This window comes from Mercurialis annua, linkage group LG3 (genome assembly GCF_937616625.2).
Source record: "Mercurialis annua linkage group LG3, ddMerAnnu1.2, whole genome shotgun sequence".
NCBI lineage: Eukaryota > Viridiplantae > Streptophyta > Magnoliopsida > Malpighiales > Euphorbiaceae > Mercurialis > Mercurialis annua.
In genome coordinates this window covers 68,415,467-68,436,828 of record NC_065572.1, presented here as the reverse complement: position 1 = coordinate 68,436,828, position 21,362 = coordinate 68,415,467, and the positions used below count along the sequence as shown (strand labels likewise).

General features: G+C 28.2%; 2 protein-coding genes across 2 annotated transcripts; one reads left to right on the top strand and one right to left on the bottom strand.

Annotated features, from left to right (window-relative positions):
• The first annotated feature begins 12,829 nt into the window (after positions 1–12,829).
• LOC126673922 (short-chain dehydrogenase TIC 32 A, chloroplastic) lies at positions 12,830–16,581 on the top strand. The gene is made up of 8 exons (XM_050368239.2): positions 12,830–13,098; positions 14,008–14,239; positions 14,334–14,413; positions 15,034–15,187; positions 15,643–15,721; positions 15,958–16,045; positions 16,137–16,183; positions 16,301–16,581. The coding sequence occupies exons 1-8, from the start codon at positions 12,879–12,881 to the stop codon at positions 16,478–16,480; spliced, it is 1,080 nt and encodes a 359-aa protein (XP_050224196.1). The 5' UTR covers positions 12,830–12,878; the 3' UTR covers positions 16,481–16,581.
• Positions 16,582–16,682: 101 nt separating this feature from the next.
• LOC126673923 (kinetochore protein SPC25 homolog) lies at positions 16,683–20,469 on the bottom strand. Its single transcript, XM_050368240.1, has 8 exons — positions 20,226–20,469; positions 20,015–20,080; positions 19,682–19,828; positions 18,395–18,493; positions 18,224–18,313; positions 18,013–18,135; positions 17,549–17,766; positions 16,683–16,989 (listed from the first exon to the last, which is right to left on the bottom strand). The coding sequence occupies exons 1-8, from the start codon at positions 20,356–20,358 to the stop codon at positions 16,978–16,980; spliced, it is 888 nt and encodes a 295-aa protein (XP_050224197.1). The 5' UTR covers positions 20,359–20,469; the 3' UTR covers positions 16,683–16,977.
• Positions 20,470–21,362: the final 893 nt, after the last annotated feature.

The following is a 21,362-nucleotide window of genomic DNA, read 5'->3' as shown; positions in this document are numbered from 1 at the left end:
TTTATCAATTGAAATTTCATTTTACTTATAATTTAGGTTAACTGTGTTTTTTTCCTGATTTGATTTATGTTTGTATGTTTTCTAGATTTTCAATTTTATTTTGAAATCAGTTATTAAAATGATTTTGTATATGATTTATACTTTTATTTTTAAATTGTTGATATTTTGTAAACTGATTTAGATTTTGTTCTTGTTTTGTTAATGTTTTTTCAATTTGTTTCTTCCATTGAAATTATTATTCTCTATTTTGTAGTCTGTTTTTGTTGTAATTATTTATGTTTTTAGTTTGTAATTTTTCAGGTTTTGTTAATTTGTTGTCGAAATGGGTATAAAGAGAGCTAGCCGTAAACCGGCAAGTAGCAATTCACCAGTCGATACTTAATATGATACGTCGGACCGTGAAACTGTTGGTGATGAAGCCATTTTTCGGCATTCCGATGATGTTGTTCCTGCTGCTGAAACGACTCGAGTAGTCGAGTCGTCACAAGTTGAGAATAGAGAAGTGGATTCTTCGCGACGAATTCCCAGTGTCGATGACAATGGGACAGTTGCGCAACCTAGCGTATTAGAAATTGCTAGGAAAGCACTGGACTCGGTTCGAATATCTGCAAGACCAACGCTAACAAAATTGATGATAATTCAAAGTCGGCTGAAAACTGCTTCGGCTCCCAATGTTAATAAAACTCCAGAAGTAGAAGGTGTTCCATTTGATTCACAACATATTGTTGATGCATTACCGAAGCCTACTGCGCGATCTTCGAAGCGTTCAAAGATGGGTGGAGCTTCTTCTATCGCTGCTGAAATGGCTAAGCTAAAGGCATCGTACACTGCCAAAAAACCTGTCAAGCATGTTTCATTTGAAACAACGAAAAACGATAGTTGTGCGGAAGAAGTTGTTACTCCTCATAAAAAAGTAAAAAAGAAGCCTTATGTTGCTGTGAAGCGGAAAGTGGTGTTTAAATCAACGGGTGATGACAATGGCGTTAATAAAACTGCCAAGGTATTAACTATGTTTCTTTTTTATTTTATGTTGATTTCATAATTATTATTGTTTTTGTTTGGTTGAATGTAATGTTAGTTTGTTTTATTTATTTAATTGCGTTTCAATTTTCTGTCACATAAATCACCTTTAAGAAGAAAAATGTTAAGAGTACCGCTGGTGCTAAGAGAAAAGCTTCAGCTGAACCTTCTGAACATGAAGAAGCATCGGTCAAGAAAGCGATTATGGTATTGTGTACTTAATTTTATGTGTTTTGTGCCTTTTTTGTTATGTTTGTTCTCCGTTGATGTTTGTGTTTTTTTCTTGTCTGTTGATGTATGTATTTTGTGTCTTATTTTGTTATGTTTCTATGTATATTAATGTATTTTTGCTTTTTACCATTTGACAAGTTATTGATATGATGTTGATTTGGTGTTGATTTTAACTGTCAGTTAAGACTAGGCCAGCTTCTGCTTCTACAAAGAAGAAACCTTCCACTGAAACTCATGAACCTGAAAAGGTTCTGGATCATGCTTCCAATGAATTACTTATATACATGTTGATATGTTGTTTATATTATGTTGACTTCATGTTGATTTCGTTTGAAATTTTAAATTTATGAACTTTATGTATTGATGTTGATTTATGTTGACATTATGTTAATATATGGCTTAATCACCAAAAAATACCAAACCTATACGTCTTGTGTCAATTATAGCCAAACCTTTAAAAATCACCAGATTTAGCCAAACCTTATATGTTCTGTTTCTTTTTTAGCCATTTTTGAATCGAACCGGTTTTTATGACACCGTGTCGTCCACGTCACCGCCAACTAAGCAATTGGCTGGCATGACAACTGAATATTTAAATAAGGTTTGGCTATAATTGACACAGAATGCATAGGTTTGGTATTTTTTGGTGAATAAAACTAATTTTAAAATTAAATAATTAAATGATTAATTATATTATAATAAAATTCATATATATTTAAAAAATAATATTTTTATTTAACGCTAATTAAAATTAATTTATTTTTTTACTAAATTTAAATAATTCTAATAAATATTTTTTACATATTTGATGGATATATAATTAATTTAAATTCTATTAAAAACAAAAAATGTCATATTCATCTTAAAATTTATTTTTTTTAAATTCTAGTCGTCGGTTCTTTGACACCGCTGTCGTTTGAGACCCAATTGTTCGTCTTCCAACGAGCAATCTGAGAGTAATATACACAACAAACATACGACAGTGTTCGTAATTAAACTATACACACATAAATATAAAAATAATCACTGAATAGACTGCTTATTTAAAGGACGAGTGTAATTATTTTCTCATTTTTTTTCTTTAAAAAGTGAAGCTCATTGTGGTGTAATCAATATATATCATGATGTTTATAAGTATAAACGCATATGTTATTTTACTCGGCATAGCCAAAAACTTACCTTAATTTACACATAACTATTTTATTTATTACCTAAATCCAGTCATATCAAGATCTCAACAACATTAAAAATAATAAATCAAGTTCAAAATCATCATGAACATTAAATCCTTTCACCAAATTTAATTCAACATTAATTCCTAAATAATATATTAATTCATTTTTTTAATTACATATTCATTAAAATATATTATAATATAAATTTATTAGGTTTAATTAGATTTAATAAAAAATTAAAATTAATTAAAATTAGTATTAAATAGAAAATATTAATTATTTTAAATATATATAAATTTCATAAATGATATAATTAATTTACTAATTATTAAACTTAAAAATTGGCTTGAATTTAAAATTAGGTTTATTCACTCAAAAAATACCAAACCTATTTTTTTTGTGTCAGTTATAGCCAAACCTTATTTAAATATTTCAGCTGACATGTCAGCCAATTTCTTAGTTGGCGGTGACGTGGACGACACGGTGTCAGAAAAACCGGTTCGATTCAAAAATGGCTAAAAAAGAAACAGAACATATAAGGTTTGGCTAAATCTGGTGATTTTTAAAGGTTTGACTATAATTGACACAAAACGTATAGGTTTGGCATTTTTTGGTGATTAAGCCTACATACAATGATATATCTCTTATTTTTTTGTGAGTTTCTATGCAAATTGGAAATTGAGTTGGATCTATTGTTTTGCTTCTCATCTGAAAGTAGAAAGCAAAAAAATTATTATCTTGAATTATTATAGGTGGATAATCTTTTTTAACCTGGATAAGATGAAATTGAACAAGAGTTCAAACACATATCAACAAAATGGCAACAATAAATCAACATAAGAAACAAAATAAATATATTATGTAGAAAAACTATACAAAGCAGCATAATATCAGCAAGAAAGCAACATGAAATCAACATAAAATTTTATTAGTAAGTATTGCAACTATTATTAAATTTTTGGCACCTGATACTTGATTTGCACACTTGTTCCTTCCAAATCTATTTGCAGTTGTTTTGTTTAAGATTAGACATACTCCATTCTCTTGAAATTAGAAATCCTTTAACAGTGAAATCTGTGTACTAGAGCTTATCATTCTAAAAACCATTTTACTGAACAAAAGTTACAATGTTGTCCATTCCTGAATGAAAATCAATATTTAAAATAGAAATCAACAATTCTCCAGATTTATAATTTATTTTGAAAAATTGGAACAGAAACTAGAAATGATATTTTCTGTTTATTATCCAATTAACATTACAAAATCTATCAAAAGCAAACTCAGCAACAAGATAGTAAATCTGAATTTGAAATATCTTAACTGTTACGTTTCAAGTGAAATTTTTTTGTAAAACTGAATCTGAAAGCGCCAATCTGTTGTACACAGTAGCAAATTTGTAACTTGAGCTGAAGGAAAAGAGCAGTTGCTGATCGTGAAATTGAGTGCTGGTGAAGGAGGAGAGAGAACGGGAGTTAAGAAGAAGAGAGAATTGAATGAGGAGAGATAAAATAATGAATTTGTGAGTTTTTGTGTTATTAAGGTAGCTAATATAGTACACATATAAAAGTAATTATTTCAAGCGTGTACAGTAGTTTTCATATATCAAAATGTAGTACGTATAAACGTAATATATCAGGATAAGTTGGTTATTTAGGTAAAAAGCCTTAAATATAATGTTTTTTTGGGTAAAGCGTCGTCTTGGTCCTTAAATTTATGTATCAGTGACTTATATAAGTCAAAATGTAGTATATTTTAACAATTTATAATCAAGCTAATTACACATGCTCCTATAATTTTTAGAGCTTATGAAAAGTAATTATGAATTTTTTATTTAATATATTATGTCAACCTTGATGCATTTGTATTTTTTAATATTTTATATAATTTTAACATTTTGTGTTTAATATCTTTATATTTAACCAATGAGTTGTATATCACATAGTATAAACGCTGAGCAGCAAACTACTATGTTATGGGTTCAATTCTTTTCACAAGCGATCCTCATCCTTATTATCAAAAAAATATCTCTATATTTATTTTTTATGCGCTTTGAAAATACATAGATGATGTAATTGGATTTTTTTGTGAAGAGTTATGCATTAAATTGTTAAATTGACAAAGTTTAATTATACATTTTCATACCATCAATTTAGGAATCGGATTCAGAATAAATTTTTATTTAGTCTTATTTAAAAAATAAATAGTACTGCTTAAATTTGATTGAACTACATAACAGGATAATATTTTTCCTAAGAAAAATAAAAAATGCATTATTTGATGTGTTTTTTTAATGAGTTTTCACTTGACTATTCTCTCATTATTCATATATTGAAATTTAAAGTGATTAAATCAAATGATTTTGCAGAAATGATGCTTGGTAATTACTTAAAGAATTTGAAATTATCTGCAGAAAAAATTGAGATGACATTGAATACCAATTACTTGCGTAAACTTTGCAACCTCATAATCTTTCTCCAAAATAAGCAAAATTCTAAAATGAATCAGTCTATATGCATAATGAGATTATCTGGATCATTTATCATGGTGGGTTTCAAGTAGATCCCACCATAATCTAATCAACCCTCACAAATCACAATTAATCATGGATTGATTACTTGACAATAACCATTTTATTTTATTATAAGGAGAGAGTATAAAATTTTATTTTATTTAACAAATGAGTATGTGTCCATTTTCTCAGTCAAAACTCATGTTATACGTGTTTAACGATTTAATCATATAAATTAATTTTTCTATAGTTTAGTTTTTATCTATCTCATACTCCCTCCGGTCCATAATATTTGTCGCATTTGGTTTTCGCACAAGAATTAAGATGTAAACACTTTTACTAAGTTAACCCTACATTAAAACTTGTTTACATTTATTACTACCATTTTCATTTGTTTATTGTATTTTTTCAATAAATTAATGAGGGGCAAATATGAAAAAATAGCAATTAATGCTCTCTTGATATTATAACATGACAAATATTATGGACCAAAAAAATTTCTCAAATGCGACAAACATTATGGACCGGAGGGAGTATTTAATAATAATTTCCTCCTCTCTCTTTGGTAAGAAATGGTTAGCAAGAAAAAAGACAAACAACATTTTCTCCAAATCTTCCTACACAAGACGAAAAAGCAAGGAAAAACATGCCGATCAATTGTTGCTTAGTAGTTAGCATAGATCATCATCACATTATATTAGGTTGTGGAAAAAAATCAAACCAAACTAATAGCTTTAGTTATTACTAATTTGATATTTAAAAAAAAAAATAGTTTGATTTGTTTTTAAGTATAAATATATTTTAGTTAAGTTTAACTAATCAAATTATCAATTAATTTAATTTATTTATTTTGATAATATTATTATTTCTGCCTTAAAAATTAGGTTTAATCACTCAAAACCCCCTATCTTTAGTCCCTTTGCAAATATACTCTTACGTAGGAATTTTTCCAATTTTATTCTAATTTACTCTTTTATGTTTCAATTGTATCACAAAGCATTAAATTGATTTCTTTTCAGTTATAAAAAAATTTAAAATAATTTTTTACTTTTTTTATTAATAATATTAAGGTCTAATTGAAATGTATGCTACAAATGGAGGATTATTTTAAACTTTTTTCAAGTGAAAAGAGATCAATTTAATGTTTTAGGGTACAATTAAAATATAAAAGAGTAAATTAGGATGAAATTAGAAAAATTTCTATTTCAGAATATATTTGTAAAAAAGACTAAAAATGGGTTTTTTTTAACTGATTAGCCCTAAAAACTAATAGCCTATAAATAATAGGTTTACTTAAGAGGAAACATTACATTTAGCCATGTCCTACTCTCCCGTAATTGGCTCCTTCAACTGATGCTCCCACTGAATACTGCCATTTGTCATTCTTTGAATGGCTACTGGCACGTGTGCTAGCACCCAATACCAATAATTAATTCTTTTAAGCTACAAATTAACTAAACCTAAATATAGCTGACAAAATGTAATTTTTTTTTTTTATAATTAGATGACAAAATGTAATTACATGAAAGAACTAGAATTTAGAGTTTGTCGGCAATGATATATGCTTGACAACTGAAGAATTAAATTGGCTAAATCCATTTTAAGATTTTTAAACTTTTATTTTTTATTCATCAAATCCTTCAACTTTTATTTAATTTTCTCAAATCTTTAAACTTCTATTTTTTGGTTCATCAGTCGATTCAGTCCCTCAATTTATATTTGACTTTCTCAGGTCCTTAAATTTTTATTTTTTTGGTTCATTAGGTCCTTAAACGAAGATCCATTTAAGGACTCAATGAACCAAAAAATAAACAGTTAGGGACTTGAAAAAGACAAATAAAATTTGAAAGACATAATGAACTAAAAAATAAAAATTTAAAGATTCAAAAAAGTCAAATAGAAGTTAAAAGATCTAATAAACTAAAAATGTATAGTTTAAGGACCTCAAAATAGATTTAGCCAATTAAATTATATGCATGGAGGGGAGGAGATAGACATGGCAACAACGTTTGGGTTCCATCGGTCTTTTCTGTGCCAATTAATATTATAAGAATATAATATATTTATTTATATATATATATATATATATATATATATATATATATATATATTATGTTATATTTTTAAAATTTATATTATATTATATTATATTATATTATTATTATAATAAAATATATATTATATTTATTTTAATTAATTTTTTGGTTAATATAATATTTATAAATATATTTTATTTCATTAATTTCTTATATATTTTTTAATAATTAAATTTAAATTTTACTTTTAATTTTTCAAAACCCTCCGTAACCGGAATCAGAACCGGCCAATTCTAAATCGACATGGAACTGCCGGTTCTAGGCCGGTTCCATTTTTCTTGCACCGTGACCCGACGGTTCTGGTCGGGTTATGAACTGTCCATATTAATAGTGTGCAACTATAAAAAAAACTTAAAAAGAAATCCTATATTTATAACTAGTTACTCTGCGGTGTATAAATATAAAAAGATGCACACACACACACAAAATATTAATGTAAGAAGTTTCTTTTGATAATCTGGAAAAGGGAGTTTTGTAGGAGAATTTGAACTCACGACCTGATAATTTATTATCCGTCGATTATACAGTTTGAATTATAACTCATTAGTTAGAAGTTTTGAAAAAATATCTATACGCTAGGCTTAAAACTGAAATTTGTTTAAAAGTAGACACAAAATTAAGATTTAAAAAATTATCAAAAATAAATAGGTAAACCAAGAAATGTGAAGTTTCAATAATTTGAAACTTATGAGAAAAATGTGGGTGCCAAACTTTGACCCAATTTTACAAAATATAAATATAATAACATTTTTAAATTTACAATTTCAAAGGTCGGTAAGCCAATGGATTTGCTTAAACACTCATCACATACAATTAAATCATAAAATATAATGATTTGGTGGAGTTATTGGACATTAGAGAGGATTGTTAATTAATATTCTTAAAATATCAGCTGAAAGAAGCAAATAATATAATTAAAGAAGTATTAATTTGTTTTTAGAATCGATGCCTTTTGTGTTCCATATTCACACACCTAATTCAGATGTGTTTCTTTACATTAGTTGGACTGGTTGGGGCATTTTGTACGTAGAGCCTGCAACCTCCAGGCTGCATATCCAAATAAAAATAAGTCCTACAAACTAAGTAAAAATATTTCTGTTAATTACTTTTGTAATTATATTTGACTTCAGTTTGAATTCAAAATAACTTACGTGCACATATTTTTACTGCTAATAGTGCTAAAATTATTACTATTAACATATAGTAACAAAAAAAAAATTGTGACATGTTTCTGCTAATAAAATGTTGTCTTAAATAATTGGTAATAAAATTTGCTGTAAAATGCTGTTATAACTTAACTAATGGCAATATCTTTCAAAATTATTGCTGCAATTAGCAGTAAAAAAAATTAGCTGCAAAAATATTCGTTGCTAAATACAAAATTTCTTATAATAATGGTGGATATGGATCATATCAACATTGGTACGTTTATTTTTTTGTCTGCATAAGTTGAATATTATCGTGTACCAACATGACACATTTAATTTATTTATTTAAATAAGTTAAATATAACAAAACCAACACTACACATTTTCTCTATTCATTGGAACATTTTCTATTTACTATATTTATTGAAAGGCGTTGGGTTGAGTTGATACAACATGATATGATACATTTAAAATCGTGTCATAACAAGTTAATTATGAGATAGCGTGTCAATCTGGACACAATGCGTTTAAACCCGTGTTATATATATGGGTTGATCTGTTTATTGCATGAACACATTTAACCTCAATGCTAAACCCTTGATTTTTATACTAGCCAAATAGTGTTTGTGTGTCGTGATTCATTTTGACACTCATACATGTCAATTTTAAATTCAACCTACAGTTCAGACACATTAACAAACTTAAAAATTGAAAAATATTTATAAAAATCAAAAAGTTTGGTTTTAACAAATGATAAGTAAAAATAGCCTTTAGTAGTTCTAGTCATGGTTCGGGAATTGTCGGTTCGGTTTTAAATTATTGAAATACAAATTCAACTTAAAAAGGAAAAAATTGATTATAACACTTAATTAGTCGAGCCATCTTATCAAATAGATAAAAGTTCAATCAATCGAGGCAAATATATTTATTACCATTCTTATTAAATGTGCATTTGATTATTAATTTTATTTTATTTATCAAATACTAATACAAAAACTATAGGGCGAGCTGAGAGTAGAATTAGAATAGCTAGTTTTTTTTGTCAAATTATTTTATGAATTTAATTTTTTACGTTTTTTTATCAATTACGACCAAACATTTTAATTTTTTACAATTATGACCAATTTGAAAGATTTTCTTTGTAATTATGTCCAAAATTTAAACTTTCATTTTTTAAATTCAAAATTTTACGTTTTTCATCAATTGCGACCAAATTTTTATGATACCTTTTTTTAAAAGTTAGACAACGCTTTTAAATTTGGACGTAATTAATAAAAGATACATAAGTTTGGATTTAAAAAATGAAATTTAAAACTTTGGATACAATTGCAAAAAAAACTTTTAAAACTTTTAAAATTGAATATAATTATAAAAATTAAAAAAATGATCTTAACTAATAAAAGACGTAAAAAAATTAAATTTAAAAAAAAATTAATTGAATTATAGAACCCGAACGGCCTGTTCTCTTGCAGTATTGTTGTCTTTGAACCCTAACTTTTGAACAAGAACCTAGCTAGCCAATTGATCCTTTTAATCTTGAATCATGGGGAATTGCCTTTTGTTCCCAGCAAGCGTGTATGTGTAAATGCCCTTGATAGCAAAAAGGGATCTTACGCCAAATTTTACTACTTTTTCTCTCCAAGCATGCCATGAATGAGAAATGAGAAAAATAAAAGGCAAAATACACATTTCTTTTTGTTCATGTGACTATATATTGAATCACTAAACTTTTATTGGTCAATATTGAATCTTATACTTTAATTTTACAGATATCAAATCTCTTACGAAGATGAAATGCATATAAGTGTGATTGAGATAAAAATATTTATTCATTTTTATACTTCAATTTTATTAAATTTAGTTTCTATGCTTTTGTTTAATTTTGTTGACATTGTTAGGTTTCTAAACTGATTTCTTTTATCTGCATGAATTTTAATATTTTCTATATCTAATATTTATAAAATTAGTGTAAGGAGTCAATATTGACAAATAAAAATACATGGATCCTATAAGAAATACAAGGCAATTCCACACTTCTATCCTTTATGTTTGAAAATTAAACGATATGATCCTTCATTTTTATTTTGTCAACAATTTAACTCCTCCGTCCATTTTCGGGTTCGTCAACTAAGTTAAAAGTTTTAACTAAAAAAATTTATGTTTAAAGTTAGTTCATAAACTTATGTTTGACATGAAAATAAATAAACTTTATAAAATTATAAATTAAATTCAATGATTTAATAAATTAAATTTATTTAATTTTTATTTCTCTTACTTTTAAAATTTGTAATTTTTATTAATTTCTTTTATTTCATTTAGTTTTAAAAAGTAAAAAATGAAAACATAAAAACATTGATAAATGTAAGTTGCCAGCTCACTGAATGTCATAATAATATAATTTTTACTTAGAAAGTTTAAATATTAAACTTAAATATAATTTTTTTAAATTTTGTTCTTTAACTCAGTTGACTAATAATATAAAAACTAAACTTTAACGAAAATAAAAATGAAAAATCATATTGTAAGGTTTATATCATAAAAAATCACTAATTTTCGCGTGTTTTTGGTATTTGACACGAACTTTTAATTTTGGCATATAAATACACGAACTATCAATTTTTTGCATATATGACCAAGTTTTTGTTTTAGGTAAAAAACGGTGTCGTTTTAGGTATAGAACGTTGCCGTTTTATGTCAAAAACGGAGCCCGTGTTATATATACAAAAAATAGATAGTTCGTGTATTTATATGCCAAAATTAAATGTTCGTGTTAAATACCAAAAGCAGGTGAAAATTGGTGATTTTTGAAGCAATTAAGCCTATAAGGAAATTCGGAGCAATTTGCTAAAAAGAGCCACAGAAATTGAAGGGAAGAAAGGGAAAAGGGGAAACAAGATCACATGTGAAAGAAGAAGATAAGTGCTTGAATTAAGAGTGACAAACATGATGAGAGGTGTAAACAAAAAAGGGAACAAATGGGTCCTCCATTCTTCAATGTTTTCTTTAAGTCCATCAATTCCCCAACAATGCCTATCATATATTTTTCTCAAACTTCAAAGATTGATGGCTATGGACACCAATACGAGACCTGCATAGGCAACACTAGTTTTGTTTTTCCACCATTTTTACTGTTGCATGTAATTATAACAACTATTGTTTCTAGATGCACACGTGTGATTCTCTTTTTACATGCATGCAATTTGGTGAGAAAACTACCTTTGTGTTTTGTTTTGAATTCAAATGCTTAGTTTTAAAGCAAAAATGATGATTTACTATAATTCAAGGACTTGATTTCATTCATTTGTACGTATATTTATACACTTTTTGACTAAAATGTAAATATATCATTAGTTATTTAGGGACAGCAAGATTTAAGATAACTTTTAATCTAAGTACTTGGGATTATGTCTTAATAGATATCATTTTCTTGATTGACATATATGTAAATCTCCTCAAACATCAAGAATAAGTTGTCCCTTAATATGGATTTTTAAGATATACTGTATGCATTAATAATTGTCTCACCAGATGATTTCCAAAGTCTAAAGTTAAATGATAGGCTAATTAACGTGTGGTCATGTCAGATCCAACCAATTAAAGTAAAAAATAAAATTAATTAAACAGTTAAACCACTGCTAGTTACTTTACTCTTACGGGCCAGTTTTTCACTCATCTTTAACTATTTCAATTATATAAAGTCATGTATAGCTCTTTCTGTTTTTTATATGGAGAATTTTCTTGCATAAACTGGTTTTATATTTTATTTATGAACCCAACTAATTGAATTAATAAGATGTTAGAAAATGAAATTTTTAAATATAATTTTTTTTAATATTTGATTGATTAGTTTCAGAAACAAACAAAACCTGATTAGATAAGAATTTTCCATAAATACATAAAACAATTAAAGTCAACTTTTACAGTTGTGATCAAATTGATAAATACATTTTCAGAAATTAATTTTAATAGCCTGGTCCACCAATTGTAAGTCATACTAATAATTATATCTAATTAGAATAAAAATAAAATAAAGAGTTTAATTAATAACAATAAGGTACATATTTATATTTCTGAAATATTAGTCAATATTTAAAGAAATTTTGAATTTTGTAGAATAATAATAATATAAAATTAGATAAATAATCTTTGAAATTTAATGATTTTTTTAGATATAGACTGGTTTTTCATAAAAAAAAAGTTAAAAAAGTTAAAATACTTTATTTTCATTATTAAAAATTATTTTTTTTAATATATACTGTTGTGATATAGTTATTAAAATTTACGAAATTGATAAATTATATTGTTAAAATTATTTTTATCATCTTATAGTTATAATAGAAATATATTTTTGCCAAAAATTAGCATGGAAATAACATTAATGTTTCATAAGCTGATGAGAAAGAAAAGACAATGAAAACCAGTGAAAAAGGACAGACAGTAATTATGAGAAAGAAAAGAAAACCATGGTGCGTTTTTCTACAATTTAAATGCTTGACAGTCATTATCATAAAACAAAAAAGACAAAGACAAACAATATTGATGCATTTTTCTCAATCACTAAACTTATATAAAAAGGATCTTCTGCTTCATGGACCATACTCAATACGTGTTCTCAACTTAAAAATAATAATAATAATTTAATAACTATAACTAAATTCTTGGTTCCTTACATAGCACAAAATATAAATATTACATATGAATGTATATTTTAAGTGCTCTCGTCTCATATCTAAAGGCTGAAATAGTTCACTTGCTGTCCAAGATTCTAAGCAAAATCATCCTTCCCATGAAAGAAACCCTAAAATATTTGGCTGGAATTGCAGGGCCAAGTGGTTATGGCTCAAATTCAAGTGCTGACCAAGTTTCTCAAGATTTTGCAGCCTCTTCTCTTCAACCCCATTTAACTGCTATTCTCACTGGTAAAAATTAATTGGTTTCATATAATCTCTCTTTTTCATGCTTCATTATGGCATTAAATGTTTGGTTTGATACTCTTAATTTGCTCTTCTCTCATAATTTTCGTTTTCTTGATATGCAGCTTTTTCATAACATTTTTCTTTCATGCATTCTTTGCGTTAAAACTTCATGAAGTTACTCAAATATAGACTTTTTACACTAGATAACCGTTTTATTTTTTAAAATTGTTAACTCTAACTTTTATTTTCTCAACAACGAAGATCACTCAATAAACTCATATAAATTATCACTTATGTAGCCGACGAAAAAATTAAATGGCACTGACTTTTTTATCGCCACATGTGTAATTATTGACCGGAATAGCGATACTAACCTCCGTTTAAGCCACCATTGACATCGATACATATGAGATCGTCATAAATTCAAGGGATCCTCTTTGTAATCCTTTGAGAAAATGGAAGTTTGGTTACCAAACTATGATAATCAAAATGTAGAAAGTCTACTCCGTCAAAACCCCAAGAAATGTTAACCCTGCATTCTTTCTTTTCATTTTCTTGTTCAAGAATCAATTAATTCTCAGATATGTTCATCAAGAATATCAAATTTTAAATCTTTTTATTGACATATGCACTTGAGGCTGTTATTCTTTTGCACAACATAATCTATAGGAACATAATTTTGTATTTTATTAATAATTAATGTAGTGGCTCTTTTTGACTGTTGCAAGATATGGTTTTGTCTCTTCTGAATGGTGTTTTGTCAATGTTTCATACTTTCTCAACCAACTAATCATGCATTTAACTTTTATTTCACCTGAATATATTCATTAAATTTCTCTTAATTTCTCATACATTTAATTTAAATTTACATTAGCATGGCACTAACCATTTAATTATTTTTTGGATTTAAAGGGGCAACTTCAGGAATTGGAGTTGAAACAGCTAGAGTATTGGCTAAAAGAGGGGTTAGAGTAGTAATTCCTGCAAGGAATTTGAAAAAGGCAGATCAAGTTAAGGAAATTATACAAAAAGAGAGTCCAAATTCAGAGATTATAATCTTTGAGACTGATTTAAGTTCTTTTGCTTCTGTCAAGAAATTTGCTTCTGATTTTCTTGCTTTAGGACTACCCCTTAACATTCTAATGTGAGTAAATTATTAAGCATATTTAAATTTTCTTATGTTTTATTTTTCTTAGATTTTTACTATTTGATACAAAAGCTTATATTATATCTTGCAGAAATAATGCTGGGATATACTCCAAGAATTTGGAATTTTCTGAAGATAAAGTTGAGATGACTTTTGCTACCAATTACTTGGGTAAACTTTACAATCTCTAAAATAGTGAAAATTATAGGGTATACTGATAATGTGAGTCACTAGTTTTTTCAGTTATTTTATTTTGAGAACTAAACTTAATTTATTTCCTTTTTTATGGCTAAATTTTAATTTCGTTTAAACAAGAAGAATGTTAAGTCACTAAAATAAAACAAAAAAAAGTTAAAGTTTAGACACAAAAATTCATCTTGTTACAATAAATTTACAAAATAAAAATAAATTAAAATAAAATAACTCGAGAATTAGTTACTCGGAAATTATAAAATAGATTTTTGTTTGGGATTATTGATGTGGTAGATTTCATAATAGACCTCACCATAAGCAAAGCAACCTTAAGAATAGAAAAATTCATAGGTGAGCCAATGTCATCACACTTGAATTTTATATAAATAGCGTGACACATGGTATAATTTAATTATAAAGTCTAACTATGAAAGAGTCTTATAAATTGATGTTTTTTTATTTAAAATTAAATGATATTTATTGATAGGAGATTATAGTTCAATTATATAAAGAAACTTCGTAATACATAATTTTTTATTTTTCATAAAAAGAAATTTAAGTGATTGCATGACAGCAAGCGTGGTTGTGCACTTTTGCAGGACATTTTTTGCTGACAGAGTTGGTAATAGAGAAAATGATAGAAACAGCAGCAGAGACAGGTATACAAGGCAGAATAATCAACCTTTCTTCTGTTATTCACAACTGGGTCAACTCAGATTCTTTTTCTTTCAACCAAATGATTTCCCCAAACAAGTAATTAACCCTTCCTTTTTTTACTGTTTACATAACATCTAGCATTGTACTATCTACAATTTACTAATATATTTATACATTGGATTAAATTTCTTTCATTAGTGTAAAAATGAGTAAAGGGTTAACTCGGTTTCTGAACCTATGACTAGAAGTTAAATAACTCAAGATCGATTATTTTGATCACTTAAAGACAATATTGTATTTTTAAGTCAATTACGGACAATATTGTTTACTTTTAGATAAATTAAGGACAAAACTAAGTCATTTCGGTCCATGAATAATTGTATAATTTTATTATTAATTGACCTAAAATGAAAAATATTGTTTTAAACTTATCAAAATGGCAGACAGTAAATTATTTAATTTGGAATTGTAAGTCTGAAAATCAGATTGATCCTTTACTCGAATTAAAATACATTTACAAATTCGCTTTTAAAATTGAGTTGATTTTGCAGTTACAATGGAACACGTGCATATGCTCAATCCAAGTTGGCTACGATATTACATGCCAAGGAAATGGCTAGACAGCTCAAGGTGAAAGTCATTAACATTAAAATTTGGCATACTAATTAAGTAATTATTAACCCTTGAGGTTAAGGTTACAATTACTATTCTTTTCTCTATATTTTTAAAAAAATCATCATTAACTCTTGATTTTTCAAAATGTAGAGAGAAAACAATAATATCAGTCTAATCTTAGAGGTGACTTGTAATTATTTCTTAAAACTTTAATTTTGAAAACATTTCATATTCGAATCCTTATTATTCAGGCAAGAAATGCAAGAGTATCAATCAATGCAGTGCATCCAGGCATTGTAAAGACAGGAATCATCAGGGCTCATAAGGGGTTTATCACAGGTACATAAATATATCAAGATTCAAATAAATTTTGAGAGGAAATTATATAATCATTATCAGTAATATCTAATAAACTAAAAATTATCTGCAGATTCCCTGTACTTCATTACGTCCAAGTTACTAAAATCGACATCTCAGGTTTGTCTACACATACTTGTCACTCACCACCTCTGTAGCTGAAAGGTTCAAATTAAAGTGGACCTTCAAATAAATTAGTTGAGCTGTGAATTTTACAGTACAATGTACTTTCTGCAGGGTGCGTCAACCACATGTTATGTTGCATTGAGTCCACAGACAGAAGATGCAAGTGGAAAATACTTTGCAGATTGTAACGAAAGCAACTGCTCGGCTCTAGCCAACGATGAATCCGAAGCATACAAACTCTGGAAGCAGAGCCGTGCAATCGTCCATAGACGACTCTATCAACCACCATAAGCTTTGGTGGCTGTTGACATTACAGAGTTTAGGAGCCTATTTAGCCATTTGTAAAGTTATATACTGTGTATTCAATGTGCATAAGGCGGTTTTAAGAGTAAGGATACTGGTCTAAGTTTACATGGAAAATAATTATCAGTGTATTTCCTTTCCAGAGGAAAAGCAAAAAAAAGAAAAGTTGAAATCTAAAATTAGACAGATGAGATCAACAGGATTGAAATATTCTTTAGTGACAGAATAAATAATCATTATGAGGATCAGTTATTTACCTCTTCGTCATTGTCTCATCACATTACAGGATTACAATATAAACACACAACGTGAGATCTTCATGTCTGAGGAGCAACAGCAGTTATGGTGTAGAGCTTTTCAAATAATAATAAGTCGGATCCATTCAGCAAATGTTCTCCGATGTTATGCAATCAAGTCAGAAACTATGGCTATTGAGCAAGTTAGAAACACACCATGATGTGAAAGCAACCTGCTTCACTTCAACTTCATTTTTTGCGCTGCCATATTTTAATTACTACTTTATCAGAAGAATGTTGCATCATTTGATCTATAATATGCAAACCAAATAACTGAATGTAAGATATAATTACTTTTATCATCAAATCAAATGTTTATACAAGCATGAAAAAGGAAGAAATCATGCTTTAAAATATGTAAGCTAAGGATGCAGACTAAACATTATCAAATGGATCTTTAATCAACAAAGCCTATAGTCCCGCCTAGTAATTGAACAACACTACAAGGTTCATGCGACTATTTAACAAATCCAGATGAAGTACACACTGAGACACTGACCTTCACTTAATGAGAACTCAAATCAAACAACACGCCTTTTTCAATTTAAAGCTTCCCTTTTCAAATTTTGTTATCTTCCTAACAGCCCAGATTTTGGATACTACAAAACCATACTCTAAACCTGGCTTACATTTTCAACAAAAACTGACAAAATCTCTTGCAACTTTATTCTCTGTTTTAAACAAAATACAGCCCCTGGTAATTTCTTCATACATACACAAATGGACTATGATGCATGATATGTAATCGAAATGAATATACCTTAACAAGTCGAGGAGAGCGACGATGGGATGCAATTTCTAGGTTATTCTTAATCCCGCTTCCAAGATTAACTTTCTTGAACTGTCTTTCTTCTTCACGAGGATATTCATTTTCCTTGGTTGGAGATTCACTTATTTCAGTTGAAGTGGACATAACTGGAGCAGAGGCAGATACTGTGGTACACTCTTGATGCAGACTGTTAGATTGAGGTGAAATTCCTAGGGGGTCAATAACAAAACACTGTTACTTTACGCATAAACAAATTGCATTTAGAATTAAACAGAAAAAAGATACACTTCTCTACATGTTCAATGCTGTCTGACCTTGTTAATAAAAATGCTGTCTGACAGCGATAAGCCAGCAACTCATTTACCTTATTGTATTGATTACATAGCAGATAAATTAAGTGCAATATTTCACAAAAACTGGGGGGAAAAAGTGGAGCAGGAAGGTAAAGACGATACCAAGTGACGGAATTGCTTGGAACTTCTCTCTCATTGTTCTGACAAATTTGAACAAGCCATTGGTTTTATTCATTTCATCGATCAACTCTTTCGTGCCACTCAAGTGTGGATCACAAGCCAACACTGAAAACCATGTGAGAAAATAATAAAACGTAAATGGATATACTAGACATAGATTCAATGACATAACCAACATGTAGGCATTGATTACAAGTATATGTATCATCTTCATGGCAAACAGTTAACGTGTACTCCTTGTGTGGATTTCTCATGTCGATGTTGTTAAATGTGAACTTCACACCTGCAAGATAAGAACTTATGAATAGGGAAATTCCACAAGGGAAAAAGAACAAATATTTAACTATAAAGTGGCTGTGATCACCTCGTCCTCCCTTAATGTGAAAACCAAGAACCTTATTATACCATGAGATTCCCTCTTGAGTTTCTTCTATTTTATGTTTAATTCCTTGGATATCCTCATCTTCAATGTTTCCATAGCCACAAATACAATAAAATTGAAAAGAAAAAGAAAAAAAAACAGACAATTTTAGTAATTTTATCACATATCTTACAAGAACCTAAGTATGAGTCACACCACAATTGTTGAGACAAAACAAAGCTCAAGAAATGCTATGGCATAACATGACATATGCAAGCATTTTACTTTTTATTTTATTTGTTTATTTACTTTTGAAAACATAACTAAACATTTGCAAAACAGTTGTGCCCTTTCAACCACAGGTGGATTTTTATATTTAAGACAAAATAAGATCCTTCCTCCCAATCATATTACTGCAAACGACTATGGTTTCATACATTGCCAACCAACCACTATGTAGTTTGAGAAACACTTGTTAAGAAAGCCATTACAGGCATCTGAAAGGACTATAAAGCATTCAACATTCTTATGCTAGCATGTTCATCATATGAGTTCATAGGGCTATGATATATCACACAATTTGATAGCACATTCCAACAAGATTTCATCCTTCCAAAGCCTTCTAAAATTCAATCTGAACTAATTATTCAAGCTCCACTTTAACTCATCCATAGTCCACATTTTACTAGCATCTGAAAGGACTATAAAGCATTCAACATTCTTATGCTAGCATGTTCATCATATGAGTTCATAGGGCTATGATATATCACACAATTTGATAGCACATTCCAACAAGATTTCATCCTTCCAAAGCCTTCTAAAATTCAATCTGAACTAATTATTCAAGCTCCACTTTAACTCATCCATAGTCCACATTTTACTAGCCTTCAAACTCACTGATATAACCTATCTATTTCCTATTATTCAAGCTGGTTGTAAAATTAAAAAAAGAAAGCAAAAAGGAAACTGGAAAATATACTATTAAACTTTCAAAAACTGCAACTTGAGTTTCAATTGATATAACAAAAAAGCAATACCAAGAGATTCATGAGAAATAATTGCTGCATATTGGTCCCTCCAAGCCCTCTGAATTTCCAAAGTTTAATTCATTTTGATCCATGGTCCACATTTTACTAGCCTTGAAAGTCACTGATATAATAACCTATTCATTTCCTATTATTCAAGCTGGTTGCGGAAAATAAAAAAGCAAAACAGAGAACTGGAAAATATACTATTAAACTTCCAAAAAGTGCAACTCAAGTTTAAATTGATGTAACAAAATAGCAATACCAAGAGATTCATGAGAAATAATTGCTGCATATTGGTCCCTCCGAGCCCTCTGAATTTCCAAAGTTCTTTTAAGCTCTTCTACTCTATCTCTGGTAGCAGATATGGCTTCTCTTATTGCGATTTGCTTAGCCTCCTTACGAGTTTTCACTATACAACATAAAAGAAAGAGATCACCGAATATATTAAAACACAAAACATGTAACTGAGATCAAGTATTAGAGCATTTCAATTGCAATTTTGTTTAAATAAAAAACTTCAAAAAAAGGGTAAATAATTCCATTCTATGCTACTTAAAATTGAACTTAATAAAGCTTGAAGAAATTAGAAAAAAACCTGCTAATACTTTAACAAAGTCCGCCTCAGCTTCCCGCAAGCTAGATTTCAGCTTCCCTAATTTCTCTGCAAAACAAAAAAGAAAACAACCCGAGGTAATGTATTCACTCAATTGCAAGAACCCTAGACTTACATAATGTTCTAAAAATTATAACTAAATGGAAAAAAGACGCAGGAAATCCAAAATTGGAGCGTGCGAGTGGATTCTGACCTTGATTTTGGAGAGTTTGTTCAGCTGTAGACTTGATGGAATCCATAGATTGAGAAAACGAAGCTGTGAAAGAGTCGATTTTCTGCATTTCGACGGCGACTTCTCTTTCGCAGCTCAGCCGCAAGGACTCCATTTTCTCCCGAACGGTTTTCTCCGGTGATGCTGCACTTTGCAACTCTACCGGACAAATTTTGAATGACAATTTTTGCCGCTTTGTTTAGATGGGGAACTTTTGAGAGGAAAGAAAAAGTAATAAAGGGTCAACGCGGCGCTGGACTTATAATACAGAGTCATCTAATTCAATTTATATTTTTTTGAGCAATTAATTTTAAATTTTTTTATTTTTGAGTCCAATAATTTATATTTTATTTTAAAAAACAGATTTAGAATAATTTTATCGCAACAATTAAAGAAATATCTAATTATTTTTTTGCATTCCTCACCTCCGATTTGTATTTTACGCGTTTTAAACATACAATTATATTGTTACTTGACCCGAAAATGAAGAGATTTGGGGTTATTTGCTCAAAAAAATATAAATTAGATTAGATGATCCCTTGACACAAGTTTAGGGGGCCGTTGACCGTTTGTTCAAAGAAAAAGAGAGCTCCTTCAAAACAAAAAGAGAGGAATAATTTTCTTTAGAGTATATAACACACTACTTTTAATCACCTTTTTATGGTCTCACCTGTTCACGAAAGAATAAATATATTAAATTTTATTTTTAAAAAAATTAAATAGGTGAATTGTAAAATATTTTTTTTAATAATTGATGGGAATTTAACGAATGAAAAAGCGTTATAGATGGTGAATTATAAAGTATTATTTATTTTTTTAATTATTGATAATAATAAGTTTAATATTAGATATTAGTCTATAAAATTAAAAGAAAAATATTTTTTTACTTTATTATATGTTTCAATACATATTTAATAATTTGATAAAGTTACTAAATTAAAATACCCTAATTAATTTTATCGTTAAAATCATATAAAGTTTTCATGTATTTGATAATCAAAAAACATTATTGTGATTATAGAATATTAAATATGTCATTAATTTATATAAAATTTAAAATAAATAAATAAAACAAAACAAAAAATAATAGTTAAAGCAATGTTTTAAAAATCGAACCAG